Source organism: Tursiops truncatus, chromosome 14, assembly GCF_011762595.2.
Source record: "Tursiops truncatus isolate mTurTru1 chromosome 14, mTurTru1.mat.Y, whole genome shotgun sequence".
Lineage (NCBI taxonomy): Eukaryota > Metazoa > Chordata > Mammalia > Artiodactyla > Delphinidae > Tursiops > Tursiops truncatus.
Window position 1 is genome coordinate 33,233,061 of NC_047047.1, and position 25,480 is coordinate 33,258,540.

Below are 25,480 nucleotides of genomic sequence, written 5' to 3' on the forward strand. Positions count from 1 at the left end.
AAGAATTACATATCAAATACAGAAAATGAACAGGACATATTAGATTCTGAAATAGTAAGTTGCTTTCAGTTCTCAACTCAGATTTGAGTATGTTCAACATGAGCAGCAAATAAAAAATACAATGAAAAGTTTAGTACTGCACTGTTAATAATTAAATGACCCACAGCCCCGTATGAATTCTAGTTGGTAAGTCTGCCCACTTCAGGAAGGGAACTAGTTCCTAAAAAACAAACCATTAAACAGACAGGGATAGGTTTTTTAAAATAAAAATGCATACTTCATGACATTTTAAGATTCTCAACATCTTATATCCTTATGTTCTTTCATTATCTGAGAAGTAATTAAAATAACTAATGAAACTGGAATCTAACTAAAAGGACACTGGTTGATGCTAACTCTTATTGGCAACATATATTATATCAGTTCTTGTATCTGAAGTCCCCGAACTGCTAATAAAAATATTTAAAACACAGATCTACAACAAATTGTGTTGCCAATCAGGTTATCATTATCTTGTATAAACCATGAAAATTGGAATCATGTGAGCAGAAGGTTAGATTAATTCTCCATTCTCATTATAAGCACAGGTGTAGCACAAACACCATGTGAAATAACCAATTAAAATGAAAAGAAAAATCTGCTTTTTCATTAACTGCCTTCACTGCATGACCAATTAGAAAATTATTTAATATTAATATTCTGCATATATCAAAAGTAATTTTCATAGTAACTAACATAGGTAAGAGAGCAAAAATGGCTCTTTATCTAGGGTACTATTCAAAATCTGCATTCTCTTGGAGGGAACTCTGATAACTTTTTTTTAAGCCCTTTTAAAAACATAATATATTATGGATATTATCTAAAAATAGGAAGAGTCTTTTTTTTAACAGATGAGAAGCCAAGGCTCCGAGAAATTAAGTGACGTATTTGAGGTCACATGTTACCCAGGAGATGTTAATAATTTGCTGAATGACACAGAGCTGGCAAACGGTAGCAAACATCCCCCCCCCACACCGACAATGTTCTGACCAGAGCATGGCCACTACTGTGCTACCCATCTAGAATATTCCAGACTAAATAGGTATCTAAACATGAGCTGGCTTTGAGCCAGTCACCACTGGCAACAACCCTACTGTTGAGTCCAAGAATAAGCATGACTGAACATTTCGTAGATTTGGGGATTTTGATGACTGTGCTACTTGTGTGTAAAAACAAAGCAAAGGCTACACATAAGAAGACTCAGTAACTTGAGTTATCTATATTCCAAGCTTGCCTCCTTCACACTCATACGTTCACATTTCCAAAGACCAGTTCATGATAACCATCCCAGGTTTGAATCCATGATTGTTAAATCCATGGGATCGGAAAAATTACACGTCAGGTTTGAAAAGGGCTTTAACCATCACCTAGCTTGGTCACTGACATGAATCCCCTCTCTGATATCCCCACCAGGTAGATGGGTAACCTCTACTGGACTGTTGGGTTTTTTAAAAATTTATTTTATTCAAGTATAGTTGATTTACAATGTTGTGCTAATTTCTGCTGTAGAGCAAAGTGATTCAGTTATACACATATATACAGTCTTTTTCATATTCTTTTCCATTATGGTTTATCACAGGATATTGAATATAGTTCCCTGTGCTATACACTAGGACCTTGTTGTTTATCCATTCTATATATAATAGTTTGCATCTGCTAATCCCACCCTCCCGCTCCGTCCCTCTGCCACCTCCCCGCCCCCTTGGCCACCACCAGTCTGTTCTCTGTGTGCTGGACTCTCTCATACAGCCCTGGCCACCTCAGCAGAGAGCCCACTCCGTCTACAGACAAGGTAACCCTTAGAAGGGTCTGCCTTACCTGACCTAAAATCCTTTCACCAGGACAACTCCTTCGGGTAATTTAAACAATTCTAATCTCACTTCTTCAGGATAGCTTTTCAAACATTTAAACTATAGCCACCATGCCGCATAGGCTTCTCCCTTCTTCGCCCTAGGTTAAACACCTGTGATTCTTAACGAGTTATTTCTCGAATGTGAGCTCTAGGATTTTGAGTCCTCTCATCCCTTGGGCCACTCTGCTCAAAATGGCGAGTCTGGCTGTGTACCTCTGCAGGTCTTCAGCGGACAACACTAAATGCAGTTACTCTAGGCCCGCTCTGGTCCCCGTGGAGAGAGCAAACACCTCACCAGAGCTTCTCAGTTAAGGGCCCACAGGTACGAGGTGCTATTTGCTTCTCTTTGGGTGGCAATGACCATTTGTTGTTACTGACAACACAGATGTAGGCCACCTATAGGATTCGTAGATGTAAAAGTGGGAATCCTTTCATTAAATAAAAATTTTAAAACCTTGAAAACCTAAGAACACCTATCACTTTATCCGAACTGCTTGACCACATTAGTAGGTATACATGGAAGTTCTTGCTTTTGCAAACTTTAATTAACAATATTTGTTTCAATATTACGGACATTATCAGTACATGTAGGACATAGTAAACTCTCAGAATGTTACTGAATTATAATTCCTATACTTACATGAAACATATTATTATCTAGGGTCACAGTGGACATCTTTATCTGAAGATAACTGAGTAAACAGCAAAATACTTTATTTTTAAAAACAACATCACCTTTTCAATCCTAAAACCATCCTAACATTTGATTCTCTTCGGTGTATTTTATGATTTTCCTTGACCATCTTAATGTATGCTCTTTGGAATCAGCTATATACAGCAAGACCATGTATTTAGATGGCTTGGAGTGAATTCAGATACAAAAACATTTTCCTTCTGGGCAAAGTAATAAAATGACATTCTTGCTCCTCCCACTATAAGTCAAACAGAGGTCAGTTCCCGCAACCCTGTATCTGTTTAAATAAACTGGTCCAGCTGTTTGTTTCTAAAATGCCCTTTGACCTTGTGTCTCATCCTCCCCGCTTCTGTGACAGAATGCTTTACTTTCCATTGTAGAAGATTCTAAATTATCAAGAATCTTCTAAACACTGAACCAAAAAAGACCTTTGGATTGTATGTAAACTTACATGAACATATTCCCTTCTTATAACACTGTCATTTCAAGAAGCATCAGTAAAATAGTTATTTTAAACTCATATGTATGAATACATAAATATATATTAGAGCTTGAACATAAGAAGAAACAGTGTTTTTTAAGAGAAATAAAAAAGAGAATGACAAAATTCCAATTTCAAAGTACAATAAAAAATACATTCTCCAATATCCATAGAATAGTTTAAGATGAAATATACCCATGAAATACACACAATCTTTGGAATTTTCCATATTGACAAGGTCTTTTTAAAAAGCCTGTGCATTTAAAAATGTAAGAGAAAACTTTTACAATTTTACAATTGATGTCCAAACATTATAGCCCTTAAAACTCAGATGTATAATGTCAGGAATACGTGACAACAGGACAGTTTTTCTTACTCATTAAAATAGTTTCACACCTTGGTTTAATAGAATGTAGCTCAAATTTGCCATAGACTGGGCATTTGAAAAGGTAATCCTTTTAGTTAAGTATCCTTTAAGGTGGAGAAACATACTGTTTGCATTTCCATATTTCATTCCAAACATCAAGGTATATGTTTTTAAAAATCCCATTTTGCTTTGAAAACACAATCTTCTTTTGTGAAGTACTTTTTAAGAACTGGACACCCTGTAGGTGGTAGAAAACTGAATTAGAGAAAGAATTCTTAAATTTCCTTTACTCATAGAATCATGGATTAGAATTTCTTCCTGTGACCAAACTGTCTCCTTTCTCAAAACAAGAAGTTTTACAAAGGAAAGGAAGATAATGGATGGGCTTTAGAGCTTTATTCCATGTCAAAATAAACAGAGATGTATTTCTTTTTACCTAATTATTTGTTTAGGACTCAAGTCCCTTAATAAAGGGGGAGTGGGAGGTTGAAAGGGGAGCAAAACCTTCAAATATCTGAGACATGGCATCATCTAAAAACTGAATTTTATCATTTGCATTTTTAAAATAGGAATCAGACAAGGAGAATGGGAGATGAATCTTGAGTTATGCTAAAAAGAAATACAGGAAGTTTTGCTCTATTCTTTCTTGTCTTTGCCCCTAGATGTTTATTTATTATTAGACTTTTTTTTTTTTTTCCCATTCTGCTAATTCCACCTATCTCCTTTTATTCTCGGTCTAGATCTGGTAGAACAGCTTTCTAAAGTTGACCTTTGTCCTTTAGTTTATCCTCCACTCCCTGCCCTGGTTCCCTCCCACGAAACTGGATTGTTAAATTTAGTTTTCTCTTTGTGAGAACCAGGAGGGGTGGCCAGATCGTAGTGGGCATCCATTAGGACCAAACACCAGGTATATCTGCCCAGTTCCACAGGCAACTTTCCCATGTGGCTTTGCCCTTGGTCTTCCTTGTATGGTTCTCCATAATACTGACCAAAGGAAGGAAAAACTACTTGCTCACTTTCAGAAATGGAATTTTCACCTTTACTCAATTCTACTTCTCCGTGTTTACCACTTACTTAGTCACTGATGATTCAGGGGAGTCCATATTTTGTTACTTTAACATGCCACAGCCAACTCATGGAACCGCATCCAATCAAATAAAAATAAAATTCTGACAAAATGCTGTTGTTGCTAAACAATGACATGACTCTCAGTCATTCCCATAGTGCTTCTTGCCAACTAGGCATAAGTGACCAGCCAGCAGGATGGTAGGTACCCATTTAAGTATGTAGAAATGCCATTTTACAATATGTACCCTCCTTTGCCTAAGAAGCTAAAATTATTAACTATTAAGAAAAGAGTTCATTAAATAACAGGATATGGTAGTAAAAATGCTTTATAAACCTATACTATCCATTAAAGAAAGTATTAATTATAGTCATCTTGATTACTATTTAGGTATACTTAAGAATAATTACATATAGACTTTAATAATAATAAAAATTAATACCATGCATTCTTAAGTATCAATATTAGTACTGGTGATTTCTGCATGCACTATTCTTTATTCAGTTAAACATGAACAACATGCAACTATAATACTTAATTGCTATATAATTCATTTTATTTATATTCATTGCTATAAATATTTTTATAGAATTAAGCCTTGTGAAATATCTTCAAATATAAAATTTCACATTGGAAAGTAGTTGCTGGATTCCAGAGTTTTGCTCTTTCTTTTTCCATGAATTTTCTTGATGTAGCATTTCTTTCAGCTTTATCGCAGTCACTTAAAGAAAATTATATATCCAACATTTTTTTTTAAGTCAGCATTTTCTAATATAAGTTTAAGGCCTGTTTTATAAACAAACGTTTCAGGGAACGAGTTCTAGCTGTCTCCCACATAACACTCTCTTCTTTTAAACAAGAAATCGACTTCAAAATCTTTTGTTGGAATTCTCTATTTTAGATTTACATTTACTTATTGGATTTAATGATCTGTAACTGGCAGACTTCAGGGTCCAAGTCTTCTTCTACGCTCCCTTTCTCTGTGAAGTAAAATTTCATGAAACATGATTTTAAGACGCTCAAGAAAGTTGATTCAATCTCAAGTCAAACCTAATGAAATCATGTTTTTGGCGCTGTCTTCTAGTTTCTCAACCTCCTCCAGGATCTGACAGTTTCAGGACTGCAATACATCATCTGTGTGTCTGAGGCCGGGGGAGGTGACTGAACAGGAGGGGAGAAGGGAAGCATGTGTTTTACTCTCCATCCACTCTAGAAACATAATATTGGAATTTTGCTCAAATCACAAGAAGCCCATCAATCAGAGGTCTGAGAAGGTTCCCCTTCTCTAGAAGTGATAGGTATATTTGGCAAACTACTCTAGAAAAAAATGAAGCTAAGACAGTTGAGGACGTTAATTATATATAAAATTTCTTGCAAGCAACTAGTGAAAAAAGTCACTAATTAGTTGAGAAATATAATGCAAAGTAAAAACAAAACCCAAGTTTCATTTTGGACTTTATATGTTGAAATAACTTGCAAACACTTCATCACTTGGTTATATATTACAGGAAGTTTTCCTTGAAAGCAAACTGGAAAATGACTTCTTTTTACTCTAAAAAAAATAGAAGCTCAGCTTGCTAAATCCTTTAATCTGAACTGAATTCAAAGCAAGGGTGCCTCCCTCAGTGCAGAGTCTCTAATTCTTTTGCTACCTTCTACATCACTAAAGCCTTAGGCTCTAAACTCAGTAGAATGAATTGTAGGGCTGTCTCACTAGACCCAGCATAAGAAATACCCAGTAGTTATACGTATCTTAAGTATGCATATAAACATAGGTAACCAAATGGCATTTATAAAATATTTACTTAAATGGGACAATTTGTCAAATTTGATTTTGTATAACCTTGTAAATATTTTTTAAAATGTGGTTTACTTAAAGTATATGAAATTAAAGTGATTATTAGCACAATGATTAAGCAATAGGATAATCTAGCAAAACCTCCTTTACTAATGAAAAGCTAAAATGGGAATAATAATATCTTCAAAGAATAAATGTGTCTCTGATTTAAGCTGAACCATTATTTCATATAAATTCTCATTTTCCCATATTCACAAAATCCAATAAAATTGCATCTAACTAAACATCCCTTAAACATTACAGAATAAGTGTACAGTTATTTAAAACAAATCTTAATGTTCTGCCAATTTCCATTGTAAATACGATGACCAGATAATTTATCATCTACACTGGGAAAATTTTGAGAGTAGAAAGAACATTATTAATAATTATGCTGGGCAACAGGCGTAAACCATGAATGTCCCATGCAATTGGGGTGTATGGGCTACCCTACTGATCAAATATGCACCTATTTTCCCAAACAGAATTTCCCCTCAATAATTGGAATTGACCAGCCCAGCATGCATACTGCGTTAGGTGACCAGCCTAGCACGCATACCGTGTTCTAGAATCTCAGCACCATCTTGGAGTAGCTCTCAGCTCTTTCCTTCCTCTAGAATCTCTCCTTTATTTGCCTTCACTAACTAGAAACTTCCAGGCCTGGAGTCTCTACTAGTGCCAAGGGAAGATATCTCAAAATTTAGCTCGATTTTTTCTTTTCACCTGGTCACAGATTAGGTTTGACCTGAATGGAGGCCTGTGTCTATTCCTCAGAATGGTCACTGTAACTTCTGTTTCAATTAGCAATGTTCGAAACCTAAGCTCTATGTAATGTATATCAATATGTAACCTGTAGGCCCTTACATACAAATGGAACCACTTAAACTAAAAGACAAAATCTCTCAATTGATGCATATGACAAAATCTTTCAAATGAGGACAATAAAACCAACAAAATGACCTCCTCTTGGAACCTGTCAAATCTTTGAAAAATGCTTACGGTCATCGAAGTCACATTGGGGAAAGTTTGGAGAATGTACATTTCACTTCTGAGTTGCCAGCCTTTTCTTTGAACACCATTGCTCATAATTATCACAGTCAAAACACAGGCCACAGGCAGGAAGAGTGAGAGCACTGTCTGGTGGGAAGAGCGTGAGAACTGAGTAGGAAAACTGCCACTTACTGGCTCTGAGATCATAGCAGTATTTAGGTGCTGGAATTGTGAATGATCAAGTGAGTGGACGTTTTATGCAAAGTGCTTTGTAAACTGTAAAACCTAAGACAGAGGTTTGCTGGGGATAGTGTCCTTATGATTCTCAAAAATACCTAACGGTACAAAAACTTATATAAAATTCTTATGGCAGCAAAAGATGGAAACAACCCAAATGTCCGTCAACAAACAAACTAATAAAGAAAATGTGCTAGGGCTTCCCTGGTGGCGTAGTGGCTGAGAGTCCGCCTGCCGATGCAGGGGACATGGGTTCGTGCCCCGATCTGGGAAGATCCCACATGCCGTGGAGCGGCTGGGCCCGTGAGCCATGGCCGCTGAGCCTGCGCGTCCGGAGCCTGTGCTCCGCAACGGGAGAGGCCACAACACTGAGAGGCCCGTGTACCGCAAAAAAAAAAAAAAAAGAAAATGTGCTATACCCATACGATGGAACATTATTCAGCCATCAAGTTTGACACATGCTACAACGTGAATGAAACTTGAAAACATAATGCTAAGTGAAGGAAACCAGTCACAAAAGACCACAGATTTTGTGATCACATTTATGTGACATGTCCAGAATAAACCAATCTATAGAGACAGAAAATAGATGTGTGGTAGAGTTGGGGATGGATGTATGGGGAGGATGCAGGGTTTCTTTTTGAGGTGGTGAAAATGTTCTCAAACTGACTGTGGGGATGGTTGCCCATATCTGTGAATATACTTAAAACCACTGAATTGTACAATTTAAATGAGTGATTTGCGTGGTATGTGAATTATATCTCAGTAAAGCCGTTAAAAATAAATACATAACGGTGGAATGCACGAGACACCGGACCAGGTCCTCCTTGCCTCTCATTAGGGGTGTAATATTGTAAGGCCCTGAGCCTCATCTGTTAAAGGATGCACACAATCTTATCCAGGACTTGGACTCTGTCATTCTATAGCATTGTTTCTAAAATTTTAATCTGTGCTCCTTTTGATAAACTTCAAAATCTCCTATCCCTTTGTTACTTGTTATTTCAAAAGAAATAGCACGACAAAAATCAAAAGTTAATTCCCAAGACGCTTTTTTATACTACATTCACTCAGAATGATTCTGATCTGCCTTTTCTGGCCACTCTCTCCAGTCCCCACTTGGCCCTGAGGATGGGAATCCCTGCCATAACCCATTGCACTGTCCTTTCTGTAAACAGTCCTGCCAGGTAACTAGCCATGGGAGCTGAGACCTGACATCTTTGGACACATACAATTCTTTCCATTAGCTTTTCAACACCTCCTACACCCTACCCTTTCCAAGTACATATGAACTCTGACCCAAACTAGGGATCAAATAAAGTCAACTGTAGCAGATGTTCTAGTGATGCAGGCCAACAAAACCCTTCAACTAGACAACAACCCTCAAAACTACCAGTTTACACTCAAATCAGCATCCTACGGTAGAACATACTGGAAACTTAAAAGATATATATTTTTAATCATGGTGCGTTTAATTCCAACCGTCTGCAACATACTATTCTTTTTTTTTTCATAAATTTATTTATTTTATTTATTTATTTTTGGCTGCGTTGGGTCTTCATTGCTGCATGTGGGCTTTCTCTAGTTGCAGTGAGCGGGGGCTACTCTTCATTGTGGTGTGCGGGCTTCTCACTGCAGTGGCTTCTTATGTTGAGGAGCATGGGCCCTAGCTGTGCAGGCTTCAGTAGTTGTGGCACGTGGGCTCAGTATTGTGGCTCGCGGGCTCTAGAGCGCAGGCTCAGTAGTTGTGGCACGTGGGCTTAGTTGCTCCGTGGCAGGTGGGATCTTCCCGGACCAGGGCTCCAACCCATGTCTCCTGCACTGGCAGGCGGATTCTTAACCACTGTGCCACCAGGGAAGCCCCAATATACTATTCTTAAAAAATAGTGACCAAATCAGTAGTAAGCCAGATGTCTCCCATGACAGGAAATATGTTTTTGACCTAAGTTACATTTAGAATCCAAGACCAATAATTCCCACGGGCCTGAAAGAGTTAATGTATTTGCAAAAGGAAGTACTTTTTCCCTTCTTCAGTGATGGGATCTAATCTTGTGGCCCTTTAACCACATTGGTTAAGAGGGTAAAAGGAAAAAGGAGCTCTCAAGGGTGGGAAGAGATTAAGGTTTTTTGTTTATTTGTTATTGTTCAGGTGTCAAGAGCCCCATAGAGTTAATTATTTCCCATATTAATGGGTCAGGCTTAAAGGCCTCATAAGAATGGAGATAAAATAAGGAGGAGAATATCAAAGGCTATGAGGGCATGTAACGGGACAGCCCTGCATTTGCCAAACATCCATGTTGTTGGCGTGTTTTTTTTGTTTGTTTTTTGCTCCTTCATTTTATTTTATTTTTTAAAACATCTTTATCTTTATTGGAGTATAATCTTTATTGGAGTATAATTGCTTTACAATGGTGTGTTAGTTTCTGCTGTATAACAAAGTGAATCAGCTATACATATACATATATCCCCATATCCCCTCCCTCTTGCGTCTCCCTCCCACCCTCCGTATCCCACCCCTCTAGGTGGTCACAAAGCACCGAGCTGATCTCCCTGTGCTATGCGGCTGGGAATTTTTTAAAAATCTGCAGACTAGCTATCTATTTTACATTTGGTAGTGTATATATGTCCATGTGTTGGCGTGTTTTTGTTATTTTTTTTAAATGCTCTCTTTCCCCTTAAAAATTAACAAAAGAAACACAACAAAAACCTGATAATCTACACAAAGTTCCAGGCATTCACACATTGGAGCCACGCAGATCCAAGACATTTGCCCTCAGAAACACTCCCTCCCCACGCACCCCTGGCTCCTCTCCATTTTTGAGAAACTTGTCTTATTCAACAAGGAGGCAACATTTGCCCCACTTTTTACTATTTCAGGCTGCCTCTTTAATCACTCAGAAATGCTGTTTGTTTTAAGTAGGTGCAGCCTGAAGCCAGAGGGTGATGTAAGTGCGAGGGGAGAGGGGGGTCTCTGTGGGCACAGCTCCTGTGCCCCAGTGCTCAATGGTTAATCACCCAACACCAGCCCGAGCAACTGTTGACACAAAATAGGTGGAGATCAGGTCTGTGCAAGCAGAAAATACCAGAAAGGCAAACTATATGTAAACACACTTAAGACAGATTTGACAAGAATAGACCTCAACCTGACTTGCTAGGAAACTCCTCAAGCCGAAAACCTCAATGTTCTTCTCCGCGGAGGCTGTTTCCCCTGACAAAGTTTCCTTTGAGAAGAAAAGGAGTAACATTTTCAAAACTAAAATGAGTTTACAGAAGTCAGTGGAGACATGTGTCCCCTTGATGCACATGGTGTGAGTTTCGAATGTGCTCCTACGTGCAGAAGTTATGTAATATAATACAGTTCTTGCAGGTACCCCTGGAGCACAGCCAAACGAGAGAGAAAGAGAGCGAGAGCGAGAGCGAGAGCGAGAGCGAGAGAGAGAGAGAGAGAGAGAGAGAGAGAGAGAGAGAAGGAGGGAGGGAGAGGGAGAGAAGGAGGGAGGGAGAGGGAGGGAGAGAGGAAAAAACCAGCATGTGCAAACAACCAGAATTCAAAAAGCTACTTCTCCTGACCTATAAAACTCATGCAAAGGAGCAAATGGATAATGCTTAAACAGTCTTTTAATCTTATCTAACTGACACCTGACAACCCATTACTTATAGATTGTTAACGCACCAGCTAAAAAGTTTGTCATGTACAAAATTACTAGAGAAAAAGATTGAACGCCTGAGGAAAAAACAAATTTTGCTGTACAATAACTTCAGAAATTCCGAGCCTATTATCTGTCATGCCCTTCACAGACTCAGCGCGCACCGCTAAAAACAACTGATTTATCTTTATTATGAATCCGAAAGTGACAGCACACATGTTTTTCAGGTCTTGCGATAATGTTTTATTTCATCTAGCTTTTATTTTACAGGGCTTTGATTTGCTTATTTAAGATGAAGAAAAGTAACAACTTTGTAATGAAATGTCCGGTTTGTCTCTTTATCAAAGGCCCTGTTGTGCGTGGTTTTTTTCACCCCCCCCCCCCGGCTTCTCATGTAAAACGGGGATCATAATCAGCTTCAGAACATTCACCTTGCTTCAGTTCACGTTTTTACACCGTCTAGAATATCAGGGCTAGAAGAGGCTTATTACACTGCCACCAATTCCTCAGCCCTCCCCTTCCATTTAAGGCAGAGGAAACTGTTGCCCATGGAGACAAAGTGAGTTGATCAAGGACACACATCTACTTGGTGAGGAGTGGGGACGACAGATGATATGTTTGGACTCCAAACATTCTTTCCCCTGCGTATTCCCTCCCCTCACTCGCACTGTGTAAATTGTGTGCTGTCGTGAGGCTCACAGGGGAATCTGTTCCTCAGCCACCTGTGGATGCCGGGGCTTTCCCCCCTCGATTGGGGTGCCTCTCAGCCCCTCACTTCCCACACTCTCCTCAAGGGAGTCAGCTCCTGCTCTGCCGGCTGGGTGACACCCGGGGAGTTCTTTCCATTTCTCTGATCAGACACTGAAAACAACAAATCTGCTTAATTAGGACTTGCACCAAGTCCTGCTGACCTCCACACCATGTTCAAAGTCAAGCACGAAGCCACTGGTTTTACTGCCTTGAAAGGGATATTCAGGAACACTGGGGTCATGATGGAATCAGTCTCCCAACTCACTCATCTCTGCACCTCGCTGGAACCCCAACCTGGTCCTGAAAGTATCTTCAGGTTGTAACAACTCTCAGCTTCAGACCTCACACTCTTGTCCTCAAAAGCTCAGAGACTGTCTTTGAATGTGGGCTGGAGGAGAAACAGCAGTTACACAAAACAGTATCTGGACTTTCTAATCCATCTTCCTCCAACCCACCCCTTCCTGTTTCTCTTCTCACCTAGACTCAGGGTCCCCTGGTGGAAGGGGCAGGGTTTTTCCATCTGGCACAGTGGTCCAACACCTACCCTTCCATGAGGACTTTCCATGTTTCCCAGTATTACCCATGTGATTGAACACAGTGGGGGGAAAAACCTCTGAGTAAACTTAGCGAGTAGAACTTACAACAAAGTGTATTTCACAGACTGCAGAGTCATTTTCAAAGGCGATTGTTTGCTGGGAATTTTTTAAAAATCTGCAGACAAAAGCAGCGTCTCCTTTGAATTCCTACGACTCTCTGACATGACAATACCTGAAGTTTTCAAAATTCACAGCTCTTTTCCCTGCAAGCTATTTGCTCAGCTTCCCTAAATAATACCCTGCGTGCCTGGTACCTTGCCAGCTCTGTCTCAGGCAATATGCAAGCTAAACACTTTTTGACTGATTTCAATATTTTCTCATGAGCAACTAGACAGTATTTTATCTAGTGAATATTACTGACTGCTCTAATCTAAGCCCAGAGTAAGGGCCTGTAAAGGTAATATTATTAGAGTTGACACTCAAGGTAAAAAGCATAGCAATTAACTGTGGCCTGGAGAAAAACAACCCATTCTGAAAGGTGCTGGAGAGCTGTTCTATTTATATTTCTCCTTCTCTTCCTTCTTTTAAAAATACTGCACCTGTTACTCCATTGATCAGCTAGGAAGTCTACCTTAAATGTAGGTTACACTTAAATTCTCAAGGGAAGAAGTTAAACCACCTGCTTAATAAAATTACCTCTTGTGTGTGAAGTGGTTCCATCCCTAGGTGATTCCTAGGCAAGGAAAATCACTATACACCCTCCACTTTCATTTTGTAGTTGAATAGGAAACAAATGACCCAGGACTCCTTGCTCGGTGCACTGTTTTTTCTTTTTACATCTGTTTTCCTTGCTTTTGTGTCATGCCTCTGTTTAGTTTTATTGACAAAACAATCTGTGCCTACTGTTTAAACAACATCTGTAAAATGTATTATTAAATTATGTTGGAAGAAAAAGCAGAGCCATTCTATGAAACCCCATGACCCCCTATTGATTTTTAGATCTCAGAAGTTGAAAGGATAATTTGTGAATGTTTTAACATTTACATCTACACAGGTACCTATATTTATAGAATCTTTGATTACTTATAAAAGTATTTGCTACATTGTTACCATAACTCAGAAAGAAACTTGACCTTTTACAGTTGAATCTGTTTATTATAACAAGGGTGATCTTTTTTTTTTTTTTTTTAAATAAGTTTACATTTTTACCCGCCAGGGGCAGAAATCTCCAAGGATGACATACTTTTTCCCCCCACTGGTAATAAATGGGAAGTGATGGCTGAATGCTTTGCAGTTTTGAAGGTAATAAATGAAGAAACTAGGAAAATCCGGTATATGTACTAAATCTGAGAACTTTAAGGGCTACGATGGTTCTGGAAAGTGTCACTGCGGAGGTTCGGATGCACCCTGGAATTTTATGCACCCTATTGATGGGGAGTGACTTTTCTGTCTACATACATACTGTATTTCACATAAACTACGTATTTTGCACCTAAGACCCATGGCCTTCTCAGAGAGGGTAAAGAAGAAATCATGGAATATTAGGTCTTAATGGGAAAGTGTGTGGATGAGAAGGGGTAAACAAACCAACTAACATTTATTCAGTACACCCTAGGCTAGACCTCTGCTGGGGCAGAATGTGTCTGAGGCATACAGCAAGAAAGATACAATGCAGGCACAAGTTTTCATCACATGGAATTCCCAAGTCTGCAACATGGCTGTGAAAACATGTAAGGGAGTTTTATTTGACCACTCTACACTCATATTTTCAATATAAAAGAATAAAGTTGGTGTATTCGGGAGAGAAAAGAACCCAGTATTGACTTTGTGTGTGTGTGAGTGCGCTCTTTCTTCAAAGTTCTACCTACATATGAAAAGACCCGCCTAACCATCTATCTTAAAATTTAAGAAGTTTCCACTTCAATGACATTCAACACATTAGTAATATTTTTGCACTGATATAACAGAAGTATTTATCACAACCACCACAACAATGAAAACACAAAAAGACAAAAGCACCAAATGCTATTATTTATCACTTTGGGCTCAAATCGAAATTGGGAGTGAGGGAAGAAAGGAAGAAGAATACGTACATTTATGACACATATTGTATTTCAAAAATTATTATGCTTTAAGTCACAGTCTACCATGGCATGCTAGACTGAAATATTTAGGCAATTAGTTATGGAGGTTGATTTTTAAAAACATGCAGTTACCTCAAATACTTGGATAATTTAGGTAAAATATTTTTACCCAAATTATTTGCCTAATTGCCTCAATTCTCAAAAAATGTGCTGGCATAGACTTGTCCTACGGTGTCTAATCTAATAAATGTCACATTCCCTCCCAGAACCCAATTCCTACAAGTACTAATACCAACCATTTTAAGAATACTCCTCTGTTTCTACTGACAAGTAGACCAAGTATGAGTTAGAGCAGTTATTTCTTTTAATCCAAGTTTTCTCTTAATTAATCAAATCTGTCTTGTTGTTTTACATTTAAATTCTCCCTGTGATCCCCTCTCCCCGCCAAATCCCATCTGCTTTGTCCTTAGTCAGCCAAGGCAAGTAGTATATATTACTTACGTCAATTAAAGACGCATAAAATTAGTTCAGCGCTGGAATGAAAGAATGTTACAACGCACCAAACTTTTCTCATCTCATTTTTCTGTCAAAACCTAACTTCAGGCTGCATCGGCCAGGGTTTCTATGACAAGCTAACAACTGACATGAGTTTATATTTTTCACTTTCATATTGTGTATTTCAATACATTATGTTACTGCCAGTAATTATGAGTGATCTACACCCAACCCGCCCTTCAGCATTTATTAAATCTCTTCAACAGTGACTCATAGTTCATACAGAATGTACATGTGTGTTAACAAGTCTTTAAAAATCCAAAAAGGAAGAAACACATTTTAAATGTTGTGTCTAAATGAAGTGAAGGGGAAATGCTAAAATACTCATGAAGTGTTTTTGTTGTTGTTGTTGTTTTAATTATTATTTCCAGAATGAAGTAACTTGCGCTCGATGCTCAATACTGGAAAAATATTTACAGGCTGTCAAAAAGACTCTGTGTAATGTTTTTATTACAATAAAGAAAAATGAAAACCACTTGGTAGTTGTGCTTTTTATCTCCAAGTCTGCCATCTTTAAGATTTGCTCACATCTTGGGTTTCAATACAGTACCGTATGGGTTTCCCCATTTTTCCAACGTATTTCCAACTCAAAGCCCAAAGAAAAAGAAATCTATTATCAGCTCCTTAAAAGGTGAAGGTCTGGATGAAAATTAATATACCGCTAAGAACTCAAATCAAATGTGGGAATGTCATTATTCACCGAACTTAAGAGAAACAATTTCTATTACAACTTTTAGTTACTGGAGGGTAACTCTCTACCGCAAATAAATTCGTTGCAGAGTTGAAACAGTTGCCAAATGCTCGGCAATGAAGTGCGAGCATAGGTCACTTCTAATTCCATACACAGAAGCGAGAGCACATGAACACTACACGGTGCCAGGTGAGCACAGAATTGGGTTTACATCCCACGTAATGAGTAAAAGTGATTTTCAAGTTATGTGCCTGTGCAGGATCGAGCATCAGTGTGAAGTTTAGGGCAAAGTCTGCATCTATGTTGAAAAATTATTATCTGGCATGTATTTTTTTTAAGTCCTTTTATTCCCTCCTCTTAATTGCAACACCGAGGCAGTCTGATTGTGATCACTGTGCACAGAATCTAGGAAACGACAGTTGCATCCAGCTTGGTGTCACAGGAATGCCTGCCTGGCCGGGCAGCCACAGGAGATATCCCATCATGTCTTCTACCTGTGGCAAGCGGCTTGTATTGGAATCTGTTCTCTGGTAACAATGTTTGTGGGTGGAGCTCTCTAGCAGATCACCTGAATGGCAGCCCATTGCCTTCCTAAATGTTTAGGAATTTAGGTGTGCCTTCAAAATGGATGGTCTGCTCTATAATATCGTCCAGAACAATTTGGAAGACAAAGTTCAATTATATAGTATCCAGGGTCTTGAAAATTAAGATACAGCCGCAGGTACAAACAGGCAAACAAAAAAACCTCAGCAGCCACACGACTCCTAGTTACACACTCAGGTGTAGTATGTCTTCCGTTGGTTCCTTATCCACTCGACTAAAAGGGCTGCAAAAACCGATCTCCCAAGGCTGCCGTAAGGTCACAGAAATTGATAACCCTTACAAGCAATGCTTATGTGAGTCTGTCTGTGTCTTGAAGATAGTGCGCTTTGTAAATTAATCCTCCAAAGGCAAATATATTGTAAGTAGCTTGTTATCTCTAAAATACTAAATCGAAGAATACATGGGATTATATTGACAGAAATTACATTTTCTGTAATGGGGCTTAATATATCTGAAATCTCTCCCAAAGGCTCCCAGACTCTCTAACAGAGAAGGGTCTGTTAATGTAGGTGCAATGGACATCAAGAACAAATTTATTCACCAAAATGGATTAGGCCATGTAATCAGAGATTCTGTAATATTAATCTTTGACACTTATTGAAAAGAAAGAAATACTTCTGTCTGCAAACTGGCATTCTCAGTTCTCATCTTTCCCCAACCAGGCTTTGGGCCTTTTCTGGATTTTACTTCAAAGAGGATACGGTTTCCCCATCATAAACACTAATCTAAAAATATTAGGACAATTAATTAGACACTTAGTTTTCGAGGAGGTTGGATTTTGATACCCTTCACATATGACACTAGCTCTGGGTGACTGTGTGAACGTGGCTTTCAGCGCACTCACAAAGGGTAATAAATCATACTTCCTCAAAGGCTCCTTGCCACACCGCTGTACATTAAGTCAGAATATTGTTGGCTGCTACTTGGTACCTAATCTCAGCTTTCCCCCAAATCAGGAGTCCACACATTTATTTAGAAACAGTATTGCACAGCTCTGAGATACATCAAGTTTTGAACAGCATCAAAGTAGAAACATACATTTTTTCTCTTTTTTCTATAGGGAGGTCAGAAGAAAGGAGAGCCCATCCTGGAATGCTTATCCCTAACAAATTCTAACCGAACTTAGTTATTCAGCGAATTTAAAACCTGACGGGTATGTGATAGTGGATTTTCTTGTTTCACAGAAAAGAGGATATCACTTTTTCTATTGATTATTCTTAAAAGTTAAAAAAAAAAAAGGTCATAGAGAGAGACATTTACAGAGCCATAGTGAACGTGAATTAAACACTAATATATACTATGCCTAAAATTTGTCAATTTATAAAGGAGGTGGAAAGCAATACACTGTTTTCTTTTCTATACTAGCAAGTGCTCTCACCCACCAGTCAATACTGTGTTCTCACCTTTGGATCAACAAGCCACGGGGTGGGGGTGGGGGGAACTGGGTGTGTCTTCTTAATGCAAAACATTAGCTGCAGGTCGCCAGAGGGGGAAGCAGATTGTGTGTAAACACAAAGCCAAATTACTTACCAATTGTTCACTTGAAGGATGGTGAGTCCTGTGTCTTGTGCCAACTGCTTTTTCTGTTCTTCAGAAGGGTAAGGGTGCTGAAAGAGGACAAAAAAGATAGGTTGTGCACATACACTTTGGATACACAATGTGCACATCACATGTCAGATGCAACGCTAGGTGCGAGGGATTCAATAATAAACACATATGCTCTGTTAAAAACAATATGTGTACTTCAGGCAATATTTAGGCTATTTTGTCAATAACCTAAGAGTCTAGCGAGGTCTATAATTAAAGGTAAAAATGCTGAGGTGTGTCACTCTTATTAATGGAATACTACATCATCTAATTAATGGCAATAAAAGACAAGCCAATTACCAAGATTAGTGAAGTGTATAAATAGCTACTTAGGATACGTGCAGAACCTTGATACTGAGTTTATTCTTTAACAGGTTTATTTGTTGCAAACACAAAATTCAGTAGGACCTTCACTGTATTTTATGGGATTAAAATAACAAGTTCTTTTTGAGCATACAAAAGTGTACCACCTTGACGTGATATTTTCTAGAACCACAGATTTTTAAAGCTGAATCATTTGGACCAACAAGCTCAGCTCAGGTCCCCAGGAGTTAAGCACCTTGTTAACATGATATTCTCCTCCCAAAACACCACGTTGCTGGACGCAAATATCAAAATTAAAGTGGGTGTATTTAAAAAAAAACACACACACACACTATTCATTTTAGCTCTTCTGCAAAGCACAAACAAATGAAATTCTACCAAAGTTGGTTTCCCTATCTGAATGTCAACGTATGCTGGGATTCTGAACACAGGCCAATATAAGGTCAAAGACCAGCACACGTTGCATGCGAAGAAAAAGCCTCAGGAGTTAGAGTGGATAAAAAAAATTACAGGATTAGATAATAAAATGAAATCTATACCTTCTTGTAAGATGTTTAGAATTCTACTAAGATTAGTTTTGGCAAGATACTTTCTGTTTAATAGTCAACTATATCTAAGTTTGAAATATACATTTCTAAAGCCTGGGAGAGGAGCTGAGGACATGGTTTCCATCCATTGGTGACATGGGCTACTTTGAAACACTGCACCCCAATAAATTCTCCCAAGATAATAATTGTTCTGATAGTCAACCTTCTATTCTCTTTATGAATGGGAAAGGGCACCCCCAACTCTCCATTTAACGATATGTGCCATCGGAAACTAAATTCTGGTCTATTTAATGCTAATTAACATAGCTTTCAATCTTATTAATAATGTCTGATTAGATGCTAAGAAGGCTCGTTAATGACCACTTCAATGCTCTTACATATAAGTTTAAATATGTTCTGTATCTATACACATGGGATTCGATTTGTGGAGAGCAGAGATGTAGCCATTTTTCCCATAAGCATTGTGTCTTGATTGTCACTTAATCAATAAATACACAGTTAGAATAAGGCTTTGCTTTCACGGAATATAGTGCCTCTCTCTAAAGAGCTCCAAGTATATTACAGACAGAATGGTAATTAATCCCCATTATATCCCTTTGAGGGACATAAATAGAATCTATTGTCCCTCATGTTTTACTGGTGAGGAAACTGGCCAGGGGAAGGCACAGTCCGCAGTGACACGACCTAGGGACACTTCCTGCTTCCCATCCAGTGTCTAAGCCTCATCATGACAGAAGGATAAGGCAAACGCCTTTCATAATCTCCATCCCTGTCCCGCCTCAAAAACCTCCAGACCGCTCACCTTGCCCAGCAGTGCGTGCCACCACCCACCCAGCCCTGCCCACTTCCCAGACGGGCATCCTCTTCTCACCCCACCGCACCCCTCTGTCCAGCCACTTGGTGTGTTCTTCCAACACCCCAAGCTGGTCCCTACCCTCAGGCTCCTGCTCCAAGGTAACTGTCAGGTCTCAGCTCAATTGTCAAGCCTTACCCTCCCAACTCTCCACCAGACCACCTTATCACTCTCACACCAGTTTTTCCCCTTTTTGTCTAATAGCAAGCATCACTCAATGAAACACCCATTCTGATTATTTCTTTCCTTGGTCATGCGTCCCTTCTCACTCATTTAGCATCTCTAACACCCTCGCCTTTCTCGTTCACCATCCTTAAAGCCCAGACCTGCACATAAAGAAAACCAGTAAATACCAGTGGAACAAAGGAATGGCTCTGACTTGCCACGATACACAGATACTCTCCACTCAGATGCAACATCAAAATGTATAATAGGGCTTCCCTGGTGGCGCAGTGGTTGAGAGTCCGGCTGCCGATGCAGGGGACACGGGTTCGTGCCCCGGTCTGGGACGATCCCACATGCCACGGAGCTGCTGGGCCTGTGAGCCATGGCCGCTGAGCCTGCGCGTCCAGAGCGTGTGCTCCGCAACGGGAGAGGCCACAACAGTGAGAGGTCCGCGTACCGCAAAAAAAAAAAGGAAAATGTATGATAAAAAAAATTTTTTAAAGCCCACAGGAAGTACAAACAATCCAATTTGAGATCCACAACACGACTTTCCTTACTTCATTCCTAAAAGTGATGTCTACCCACTCTTTTCAAATGAAAGTATATCACCTCCATAATCGGCAGAGATCATAGGTGACAATCACCCTGCTCACCATTATGCCAGTCATCACAGGCAAAATCTCACAATTGGATACTGACCTAAAAGCAATACACTGCCCTACGGTTTAAAACATGACTCCCACTTCATGAAGGTTTGCCACACAATACAAACCAAATGAATCTTTTATCCTCTGAACTGAATTATGGTTTCATATATAGTAGTTCTATGTCTATACTAGTTGAAGAATTGCACAAAGTTACATATGACCCGTTTAGACTGTATAAATTATGCTGCCATTCACTAACTCTGAGCCTTTGAAAAAGGGACAACTTCTCGATTTTATCATCTGGAGGTTAGCCAGGCTAGCAATTCTTGAGTAATAAAAGCCTGACTTTGAAATATGCAAATTTTAGCATCTAGCTGTTGGCACTATTTGCTATATAAAGCTGTACACTGATGTACACAAGTCATTTCCAATCTATAACATCTTCTGTAATATGATTTGCTTACAGTTTTGCAGGTCCTCTGGAAATCTCTTTCAGTGCTTTTCAATTGAATTAATAAATACGTCAGTGGTCCCTCTTCCCTACAGCTGGATGGCAACACCTTTTGCCCTGTCTTGTTAGTTGTGTCTTAATATTATGACCAGAACTGGATAAAAATTAATATTTATGCCATTTACCTTTAGTTACTTTGAAAATGGAGAATTGTCACAGTCATTTATTTGTGCTGTGTTTTCGAGAGTATTTTTGCATGCCTGTTTGTGAGCAAGTTTTACATGCATTCTTAGAGAGCAAGTGGAATTCACATTTTATTTATGCAAAGGGTGTCAGGAAAATTCTCTTTGGATCATTAAAATTACCTGAATCATTATAGCTTCAAAGAGCAATCTATGGCCTGCAAATTGTCAGTGCAAGTTTAGGTTGTTTCTTTACATCATGCAGTTTCTGATTTCAGAATTTAAATATCATAAAATGAGAAAGTTCTAACCGTTTTTTTTCTCTGTCACTTTTCATGTGATCTGATTTTAAGTAATTGGAACAAACTGTGCCTAATTTCATGCAGCATGATTGCCAGGCAGCCTCAAGCTATGGAGACCCAGCACTCTGTCTCCATTAAACAATTTTCAGTTGTTCAGGATATATTTTTTTTAATAGAAATGAATGAGCCTGGATGAAATTAAATGTCACAATAATCTGGTCATTGTTAAGGGGGCAAAAGGTATCAACAAAACTCCTAAACCTCTGTCTGTGGTAGACCGACTGGATAGTTTTCTTTTTTTCATAGTCCTTGAACCTGGTTTCCCACAAACTTTCAATTCCCCCCCCCAAAAAATTCTGTAATTGCTAGAATCACATGAAAGCCACAACATCAGGTAGTTAATCCACAGTCAGTCAAAAATGCACAAAGAAGTAGGCTTTTTAACTGAAATCCAATATGTTTAACTATCTTAAATCCTATGCATCTTTCCTAGATAAGCTTTTTGTGGACAGTATGAGTTATTCCTTTGTAGACCTAAAAAAATAAAAATGACTTGACAAAAACCCAACATGCCACAGGCAAGGCTGCTGTGAAAACATTCAAAGCCCAGGTTGCCTTCCGCCCACAGGGCTAGTGAGGCCAAGAGAAGGGCAAAGGTAGATGTCATTTTACAAAAGAGAGAAAGACGAGTGCCATGTTAGGAAGAAAACGGAAAATTCATTCCAAACCGTTGCAACCACAGGGCTAGGTCTCCCTTGCCATTTTCCTGAACACCTCTGCTATTATGGCATCTAAGCGGCAAGGACACCGGTTTAAGAGAGATCAGTAGGTTCTTGTGAAGGAAAGAGGGATTGCACTTGCCAGATATACCAATCAACCTAATCACTATGGGATATCAAAGCAAATTTGACCACAGTCCAATAGACAGTGACAGGAGACCTCGTCTTTGTTGTGTACATTAGCTTCCTGCCATTATCTCTTAAAAGCTTAATTATTTGCAAACAATTGATCAAGATGGGAATTTGAGAAAGGATAGGTAAGGGCCACTGGGAGAACGGCAAAGCATTAAGAGAGTAAACAAAATTACCTTTAGATCTTACAATAAGAACTAACGATTGAGACCGGAGAGAGCCAGGCAGTGCAGTAGCTGCAAGGCTTCTTTCTCGAGTGTTTCCCATTTGATCTGCATTAACACCTCAGGAATGAGTGAAAGCCATAAAACAGTGATTATGTATGGGTAAAGCTGACCCTCCCTTCCAACATTAAACCTGCACACATGTATTAGGTGGGCTTCGCCGGGGAGAGAAGAGCTGCTAGACTCAAAGGGAAAACGGGTGGCTTGGGCAGTGGAACCCGAGCTAAAGGCGAGAACTCACAAAATGATCATTCTGATTTCAATAAGCAACACCCTGACTTCTTCCCAGTCTCTTGCTGAAACAGACCCTGCGTGCCACTCTTCCTGTGTTTCTAGATCTGCAGTGTGACTTCTAATAATGACCTCGGATAGCAGTGATGGCTCAATAACCCCATCAAAGAATAAAATGATCCCTAGAGTATGTGTACTGTGTAACGGAAATAGAGGTTGTCTCAAAAAAAAAAAAAAAAAAAATCGAGGACTTCCCTGGTGGCACAGTGGTTAAGAATCTACCTGCTAGTGCTGGGGAAGATCCCACATGCTGCGGAGCAACTAAGCCCATGTGCCACAACTACTGAGCCGGCGTGCTGCAACTGCTGAAGCCCGCGCACCTAGAGCCTGTGCTCCGCAACGAGAGAAGCCACTGCAGTAAGAAGCCCTTGCACCGCAACGAAGAGTAGCCCCCACTCGCCGCATCTAGAGAAAGCCCGCACGCAGCAACAAAGACCCAACACAGCCAAAAATAAAATTTTAAAAAAATCTAAAATTAGCTTACATAAAAATTAAGTCTGAACGGTCCTTTCACCAGCCAGAGAGAATAGGAAGTGACAGAAAGAAAATGGCAACTTTCTAAAGAAAGGTATCTCTGCCCAATTCCAATCTTATATCTTGAGATGGGGACGGGAGGGGGTTTCTGATGCTGGTTATCTGGTATTTACAAATTTACAATACATTGGAAGAAAACTTATTTCTGTAAACAGTCAAACCCACTCTTTCAGATGAGCATTAATAGGAAAAGAGAAACTCTTCAGCACACACAGATGGAAAATGTCCAACCTTCTATCTGAATGATATCCTTGACCAAATGTACCCCTTTCATCAAATTTTCCACCCCTGACTGCAAACGTGGATGCCAAGACAGTGATGAACTTTATCTTATCTACCCTGGTAACCAAGTTTCAATAATGGTCCCTCCCTCTCTGCCTTGCCCACTCTAACAGCTCATTGTAATGGCAACAGAAATTTTGAAAATAATCCTGTACAGAGCTCACTGGTGAGATAATGGAAAGCTACGCTGCCCCTTCTCAAGCCTCAGATTAGTAATTTCTTGTGACACAGAACTGCCTCTCCACCGAAACTGCAAAACAGCTATAACAAAGCAATAGAGGTGGAAGCAATTTTCAAGCAAAATGTTACATGCTATACTTTAAAAGGTATGGGAATAGGTACCGGGAGAGCTGATCTAACAGGAGGAATTATGGCAACTGTCCAATATCACCCTTATCAAGGCAATGTTCTGTTGCCTGGCTGAATATGCTGGAAGAACAATTTCGGAACTTCTTTTATCCTTTTTCCTCCAGCCCTTTGCCTCCTCCACAGCAAAGTTTAATGCATTAATATAAATTGACCTTGAGCTAAACTCTGGTATGTGATGGAGAGGTACTCCCTTTAAAGAAGAAGAAAAAAATCTACCATATGGCTCTTAACCATTGGATCTCTGTGTTCTTTTAAAACTTCTACTGAGTTTTTGTCACTAAGGGAATATTGTGGATCTGTCTAAATTAAAATAACCAGCTATATATGTGACCTCTAAGAGCAGAAGCAGAAGCCTATTAACCAAATATATTTATATTTGTTTAACGTGAATTTCTTTTTGCCTGTAAAAACTTCTGCCACTTTAAATAAACTTGCAGCCATTTTCCCCTTGTGCATTGACTATGAATAGCTTACACTGTGACAATTACATTGATCTAGGATACTTTTTTCCTTTAAAAAAATCCATAATGCTTCGCTATTGTCTTTCAGCTTTATGAATTAGTTTTACTGTTTCAGTGAATGCTTTTTTGTCTTCTGACTGCACATTATCAAAGAGACACTTTGTGCCTCTCATTTGCATTACAAAAGCAGTGTACGGTGCAGTGGAAGAGCATAGCCTGAATGCATAGCAGTTGAGCCCTGCATCCTCACACAGGCTGGAATCAAAAGAAGAACGGTGAGGTCTGTACGGCTAAGAAGCCAAAAATGTTTGGAGCATCATCAGCGAAGTCACAGGATTTCAACCTCTTTTCTTAATTCTCCACCAACGCTCCTAGATTGCCCAGTTGCTCAAACTAAATGTGCTCCGTTGACTGTTCAGCACTGGCTTTTTCTGAAGCCTAGTCAAGCCATTTTCCAGACAAGCCCTCAGATTTGATTTCTTGTCTATCCAGCAGCAGTTATAAGGAGTTGCTAGTAGAGGTGTGCAAGCAGGAAGGTCAGGCGGGAATCTCTAAACTTGATCTTATCACGTGAAAATGACATAAGTGTGAAAGGAAAAATTGAACACTGGCTAGCATTTCGTAACAGTCTTCACTTTTGCACTAATGAGACTATACAATACACAGCACTGAAAACGTTGTTTTATAGTTAATTATAAGAGGCTAATACTACAATGCCTCGCCTGTCTTACCTATCTGATCTTTTAATTTCTTGTAAATATTAATTAAATATAAAATAAAAGCACTAAATAGAAAAAAACATACTACATTAAGGGATTTCATAGTCCTTTGTATTGGGGATTTTTTTTTTTAAGTTGCTTGCAATTCCATTATAATAACTATGTTTAGATGTATTCTTCAGTAGCTATAGATATGTTCCAGGA

General features: G+C 39.1%; 1 protein-coding gene across 4 annotated transcripts in view; it reads right to left on the reverse strand.

Annotated features, from left to right (window-relative positions):
- Positions 1–25,480, reverse strand: part of MEIS1 (Meis homeobox 1) — a 136,376-nt gene that overhangs the window by 6,544 nt on the left and 104,352 nt on the right. For all 4 annotated transcript variants that reach the window (XM_033838403.2, XM_033838405.2, XM_033838406.2 and 1 more), the window contains exon 9: positions 17,957–18,033. In XM_033838403.2, coding sequence (XP_033694294.1) covers positions 17,957–18,033 — 77 coding nt within the window. The remainder of the gene's footprint in view (positions 1–17,956; positions 18,034–25,480) is intronic.